This window comes from Nansenia antarctica, assembly GCF_963989245.1.
Source record: "Nansenia antarctica genome assembly, chromosome: 14".
Classification (NCBI taxonomy): Eukaryota; Metazoa; Chordata; class Actinopteri; order Argentiniformes; family Microstomatidae; genus Nansenia; species Nansenia antarctica.
The window spans coordinates 16,356,381-16,363,679 of record NC_137684.1 but is presented as its reverse complement, the minus strand read 5'-3'; the positions used below and the strand labels follow the sequence as shown (position 1 = coordinate 16,363,679).

At 43.8% G+C, this 7,299-nt stretch overlaps 1 protein-coding gene across 4 annotated transcripts in view; it reads left to right on the top strand.

Annotated features, from left to right (window-relative positions):
* Positions 1-1,989, top strand: part of wt1a (WT1 transcription factor a) — a gene marked incomplete at both ends in the record, with an annotated part of 27,437 nt that extends 25,448 nt beyond the window's left edge. For 3 of the 4 annotated variants that reach the window (XM_080544899.1, XM_080544898.1, XM_080544896.1), the window contains 3 exons: positions 1-90; positions 1,249-1,341; positions 1,868-1,989. In XM_080544899.1, the coding sequence (XP_080401025.1) occupies positions 1-90; positions 1,249-1,341; positions 1,868-1,989 (305 nt within the window). The remainder of the gene's footprint in view (positions 91-1,248; positions 1,342-1,867) is intronic. The other variant, XM_080544897.1, reaches the window with a different exon arrangement.
* Between the last annotated feature and the right edge of the window lie 5,310 nt (positions 1,990-7,299).

The window sequence follows — 7,299 nt, the reverse complement described above, 5'->3', positions numbered from 1 at the left end:
GTGAGAAGCCCTACCAGTGTGACTTCACAGACTGCGGACGACGTTTCTCCAGGTCTGATCAGCTGAAGAGACACCAGAGAAGACACACAGGTTTGCCCCCTCTCTTTCTCTCTCTCCATCACTCTCTCTATCTCTCTTTCTCTCTCTCCATCACTCTCTCTATCTCCATCACTCTCTCCATCTCTCTTTCCCTGTAACTCTTATGTCTCCCTCCTCTGCCGGGGATCCGTCCGTCTCTCTGCGTGTGACCCCTCTCTGTAATGTCCACCTTCCACGACTACACCCAGGTGGTTAATCTTACCGATTTACCCTGGTAAAAATAAGGCGGTCAAATCACTACACACACTCACTACACTGTTTGTACTACACACGACTACACACTTCATAGTGCACACTTAACACACTACCCTTTTCTGGGTGAATGGATTCACTCCTGCCTAGGCCTCTACTCTCCTCCTCCACTCTCCTCTGTGTGTGTCTAGGCCTCTACTCTCCTCCTCCTCCTCTCTCCTCTGTGTGTGTCTAGGCCTCTACTCTCCTCCTCTCTCCTCTGTATGTGTCTAGAGGCCTCTACTCTCCTCCTCCTCTCTCCTCTGTATGTGTCTAGGCCTCTACTCTCCTCCTCCTCTCTCCTCTGTATGTGTCTAGGCCTTTATTCTCCTCCTCCTCCTCTCTCCTCTGTATGTGTCTAGGCCTCTACTCTCCTCCTCCTCTGTATGTGTCTAGGCCTCTACTCTCCTCCTCCTCTCTCCTCTGTATGTGTCTAGGCCTCTACTCTCCTCCTCCTCTGTATGTGCCTAGGCCTCTACTCTCCTCCTCCACTCTCCTCAGTATGTGTCTAGGCCTCTACTCTCCTCCTCCTCTGTATGTGTCTAGGCCTCTACTCTCCTCCTCCTCTCTCCTCTGTATGTGTCTAGGCCTCTACTCTCCTCCTCCTCTCTCCTCTGTATGTGTCTAGGCCTCTACTCTCCTCCTCCTCTCTCCTCTGTATGTGTCTAGGCCTTTATTCTCCTCCTCTCTCCTCTGTGTGTGTCTAGGCTTCTACTCTCCTCCTCCTCCTCTCTCCTCTGTGTGTGTCTAGGCCTCTACTCTACTCCTCCTCTCTCCTCTGTATGTGCCTATGCTTCTACTCTACTCCTCCTCTCTCCTCTGTATGTGCCTAGGCCTCTACTCTCCTCCTCCTCCTCTCTCCTCTGTGTGTGCCTAGGCCTCTACTCTACTCCTCCTCTCTCCTCTGTGTGTGCCTAGGGCTCAAACCTTTCCAGTGCGAGACCTGTCAGAGAAAGTTCTCGCGCTCTGACCACCTTAAGACCCACACCCGGACTCATACAGGTAAAACAAGTGCGTAAACTTTTATTTTTCCACACCTACTTTACAGTGTCTCCTAATCTGCCTAGTACATGGTAATAAGACAGTTGTTACTGTATAATAACGTAGTTAATATGTTATAATGGCATAGTTATTTTGTCATACTGATATAGTTATTATGCTACACTAATATAGTTGTGATGCTATACTAATATAGTTATTACATTATAATTACATAGTTGTTACATTATAATAACATAGTTATTACGTTACAATGACATCATTACACCCTTTTTTATGATTAGTCAGTAGAGCATAATAAGAGTGGTACAGTATATCCACGTACCGATGATAGGCCAATGTTTTCACTCATCAAACTGGATTTAAATTGTAAAATGTTAACTACCTTTCTGTTATTAGTTATCGTTAGTTATCATGGGCATTTGAATTAGTCTCTTCCTCGCCATTAGTTGTGCTTTTACCTGGTACGTTAACAGCCCTCTTTCTCCTGTGCCTCCCTCCCTCCCTCCCTCTCTCCCTCCCTCTCTCCAACTCCCAGGTGAGAAGCCGTTCAACTGTCGATGGCCCAACTGTCAGAAAAAGTTTGCCAGGTCCGATGAGCTGGTCCGCCACCATAACATGCACCAGAGGAACCTGACCAAGCTGCAGTTAGCCATCTGAGCGTGCTGCGTCTGCAGATAAACCTGGTCTGCAGACAACCTTGGTCTGCAGCCGTCCCATTCTGCAGACAGCCTGCTCTGCTCCCAAACACACTCTCTCTAGACTCCTCCATTCTGTCCTGGAACTCTCAGACCCAGAAGAGCAGCACCAGAGCAACAAGGGCCAAGCCTCTTCCTCTCATCTGCATGTACAGCCTCACCAAGAGAGAGTGCTCCACACAGCGCCACCTAGAGGCAGTCCCTCCTCCATTCTAGAGTGTTGTTATTGAAGTAATAAAGAAGTACACTCTGGATCATATTTAACGAGGAAAGAAAATAGTTTATTTCTCTTGGCGTTGTAAATATGTTATGTTGTACTCTTTTTTTTTTTAAGTCGAGTTCTCGTTTTATCTGTTTCAGACTAATTTATTTACTTTTGTGATTTTTCACTGGAATGATTTCTGGAAAGGGACATTTTTTCCGTCTTTGTATCCAACAATATCCATTTGCTATCCTTCAATCCACTTCTGTATTTTACTAACCTGGGGTCAATTTTCTGAAGGTTCTTAGCTAAAGTATTACTTTATGGGCTGGTTTCACAGACAAGGCTTAAGCCTAATCCTTGACCACAAAGCATCTTCAATGGAGATTTTACATTGAGGGCCAGTTTCACAGACAAGGCTTGAGACTAGTCCTGGACTAAATCACACTTTCAATATAGAATCTCCATCAAAGATGCTTTTTAGTCAAGGATTAGGCTTAAACCTTGTCTGTGAAACAGGCCCTTTAAAAAAAAAAAAAAATCCAAGCTCAGTCCTCTACAAAACCAGAAAAGTTAATTATTTAACTAATTTCGTCCTTTCATAAAATATTAACCTGCAAATAATGCATTTGAATGTTTCTAACCTCACGGTTTGGTTGGGTTTGTCAGGAGAAATGAAATACTACTTAAGCTACAAAGCTTTTGGGAAACTGACCCCTGTACACATTTGATCTCCACCATCTACAGTTGAATCATAAAGCTTTTATCCACTGGGATGTCTATGAAGTTATCTGTAAATATTGTTTCACTTTGACAGTGGATTTCGGGGGGGGGGGGGGGGGGGGGCTGCGAGTTTTAAAATATGTATTGGGTCGCACTGGCATATGTGGCTGAGATGATGTGGGTAAGATGTGAATAATAGTATTAAAACCATGATGGAACACAGTCCGTGGAAAACATATGACTTAACTATTATAGTTTAGGCTAGACATGCTAGATCCAGGAAATACTTTTTTTTCCATTTTTTTTAAGTGTGTATATCATATGCCATAAAACACTTAGGCCTAACTGTGTCATGGAATAATTTTTTTTCTTTCGTTACTCTGTAGTGTATGATATTAAAGTGCCACACAGCCCTTTCCCGTTGTTTTAACTGTTTTTATTGTAAGCACTGTTTTTATACAGGATATATACTGAGTCTGTTGTTGTTGCTGTTATTGTTGTTGTTGTTGTTGTTGCTGCGTTTTTTCATTGAGCTCCAAATTAAAGCTGTCTCACAGTGTGGGGGGTGTACGTAGTGCCTCGTCGCTCAGCGGTCTTCCTAGGCAGCTGTATGTACTCCAGTGGAGGCTGGTGGAGGTAGAAATCGGAGGACAGGCTTATTGTAATGTATGAAACAGAATGAGGAATTCATAATACCGTTCCATGTGTTACAATGTTACCATTCCTTACTACGCGCCAAGCATTGCGATGAGCCTGTCCTCCGATTTCTACCTCCACCAACCTTCCCTGGAGTCCATTATAGCCGTGGTTCCTAACCTCTCCTCGGGGATCCCCAGACGCTTCACATTATTTGATCTGTTCCACCACCAAGTACAAATTGTCACTTGATTAGTTGAATCAGGTGTGCTGGTGGTGGAACAGATCTAATAAGTGGAGTGGCGGGGGGTCCCCGGGGAGAGGTTTGAGAACCACTGCATTATAGCCTGCCCTGAGGGACTTATCTTGGTTGGGTCTGTCACCTCCAGTGAAGCAGGACATAAGCGCGGACCATGCTTCTGAGACCCTCGGACCACAGCAGTAGCCTGTGACGGCGGCTGGTGAACATTTCTAAATATTCAGAAAATTTAAATGAATTTCAATTCTGTTGAAAATCAATGACACACTCGCTAGTCAAGACAAAACATTGCAATGCAATGGATTGGGTGAGTAATCCCCACTACTACCTAGTTAACTAGAATACTACTTTACATTGTTAGCAGGCTCACAAAACAAGCTGTGTTTGTTGACTAGAGGGTGTGTACATTTTTCTGAATAAAAGTCAGACTATTTGGTCAGTTCCTGACTTGTTCGCCAGCTGCTGTCACAAATGCATCCGCCCTTCCTCCCTGTTTCCCCAGGAGCAGAGCCGATCTGACAGTACAGGATTGGAGAAAGCAATGTCACGAAGCCCTTTGCTTTGACCCATCGAATGTCGTTGGATCAGTTCTAACAACAACCCCTAAGGGAGGAAGCGAAGGAAGGTCGCATTTCTAGAGCCTTTGAACGAGGCCCGGGTCATGACCAGATCCTGACCGCTCCCAGGTCACCTCACAAGAAACACCCGCCCACGCAACGCCCTCTACGTCCATACGACGTAGAGAGAGAGAACCCTCGTTAGTTTTTCAGAATGAAAATAGTTATGATAACAAAAAGATCTACAGTAACAGCCACTGGCTGTCTTTATCTCCCACCACATTCTTCTCTCACATTCCGTGGCTTACGAGTTATAAGGAGAAACTGATAAACAGAAACGTGTTTCCTCTCAAACTCACTCGCGCTCCTTCTCCTCCATCTTAGTCAGCACTGAGGAATAAGACACATATATTATATATATAATGTATTATATAACTGGCTGTTGGTCAATATCAATGATACAACTCAAACCTACTGTTATATATCAGGTCGATACTGTCACAGATGATATGTTGTAAAATAGAATAATATAAGAGAATCGAATAAAACAGAATATGATATTTATGAACCAGGGTGTCCCACTGAGACTACAGTGTTTTGCAGGGGAGCCCTGCTTACAACATGAACAACAAAGTTACAAACAAAATGACAAACAATTACAACAACAATTTGCACAATCTAATCAATCGAAACACATACATTCCTCACAGATCCTTTAAGGTCTTATATGGGCCGAGAGACACAAGAGAATCTAGTTTGAATATGTTTTGTATACTTGTATGGAATAGAATAGAATAGAATAACATAGAATAGAGTAGAATAGAATAACATAGAATAGAATAGAACAGAATGGAATAAAATGGAATTGAATAGTAACTAACTAAAGCAAGTAAGAAAAAGTTTCTCCCCCAAATTCCCCCATTTTCTCCCCTCGAAAGTGGCTCCACATTTTTATCTCTGGGTCGGTGTGTGTTTTATCACGATGGGAGAAGAAAGATATAGTTGTGTGTAGAGATCCACTTTCTTAACTATTCGCCTGGCCCCAGTGTTGTATAAATCAGCCTGACTCTCGGGCCTATAACTCAGGCAGAAACCCCCGCTATATCTCAGAGAGTGACAGTGCTTAATCTCTGTCCCAGATTTCTGCTCCACGCTCCAGCTACGCCCGCCTTTGAACAGAGGTGGCTGTCTTGTGTAACTCTCTTGTCCACTCCACTTATAATGGTCACACAATAGAGACTACAGTATGCTAAAACTCTCCACTTAGAACGAGAAACCCCCCCCACCCCCCAACAGATTCCTTTTTCAGACAAATGTGGGGAGGTTTTCTAACGGCACTCAGAAGGATTGGGTGCCGTACTGAGGAACTCATTGTGGTGTTCTGTAGACCGACGTTATGGCATTTTATAAAGAGCACCTGAATGGACTTTCCTGAAGGGAGAGAACAGGGCATTTCTGCCTTCGTTCAAGAGAGCGTGCGCGTGTGCGTGAGTGTGTGTATGTACGTGTGTATGTGTACGCCTGTTGGTGTGTGTGTGTGTACGTGTATGTGTGCGTGCGTGTGTGTGTGTGCGTACATGCGTGTGTGTGTGTGTGTGTGTGTATCTGTGTATGTGTACGCCTGTTGGTGTGTGTGTGCGTGTGTGTGTGTGTGTATGTGTACGCCTGTTGGTGTGTGTGTATGTGTGTGTACGTGTATGTGTATGTGTGCGTGCGTGTGTGTATGTGCGTACATGCGTGTGTGTGTCTGTGTGCTTTGTGTAGCTTTGGGTTCAGTTTACCCAAAACAAAACCAGTGATAAGAGGACATGGCAGTGTAAATATTGTGGTATCTGATATCTCCTAGAATGTTCTGGAATCCCCTTCAGAATAAAAGCACACCTCTGTGGCCAGAGTGGTGAGAGAACCACAGTCACAGATCATAACACCTCTCTTTAGTTAAACATTAACTGTCCTTCATCCCAACCGTTGCTATGCTAACCACTGAACACACACGGAGGCTGGTCAGAAAATTTGGTTATACAAATATACATTTGATATCTATTCTATCCTAATAATCGAATTAGTTAGCAATCAAAAGCTATTATTATTATTCTATTATTTGAATGTGGCTTTCTTTCTGTTTGGAATTGTACTCATGCTGGTGACCTTTTCTCTTGTTTAGCAGCACTTTGTAACCTTGTTTAGAAAAGTGCTATAGGTATAATAATAATACTATTAATAATAATAATAATAATAATAATAATAATAACAATAATAACAATAACAGTAACACGAATAATAATAATAATAACAATGATAATACTAACAGTATTATGCTTATTATTATTATTAGTAGTAGTAGTAGTAGTAATGCTATTATTATTGTTATTGCTATTATTATTTCCATAATCACTTTTAATGAACGTGGCCAACGTATAACATAATTACAGTCCTGTATGTATCCTGTATGTCATCCCGGTCTTATGATGGCAGAGTAAATGAGCTGGCCATAGAGGGCCTCTCTCTGAGCAGCAGAGTGGGGTTGGGTGGGTGTTGATCTTGTAAACTCTAGTGGGGTGATTCCACCCTGATAAGGCCTTCCCTGGTCCACCGGTCAAAGCAGGGGGCCGTGTCGCTGACAAGTTTACGACCCCCCCCCCCCCCATCCCCCATCCCCCGCCCCCCCACCTCCCCACTCCTCCCCCTCCTCCTACTCCCACCCTCCTCTAGCCCTCTCACTCAAGCCCCCTCATTTGATAAGATGAAGAGGTGGAGGGTAGTAAATAAGCAGACCTTACAGATGTCAAGAGGAGGGGATGATGAAGGGGGGGGATAAAGGAGATGGAGGGGATGGAAGGTCTTAAAGCCACTCAGCATGGGATCTCTCTGTGTTTATTTGGGGACTAGCGAAGG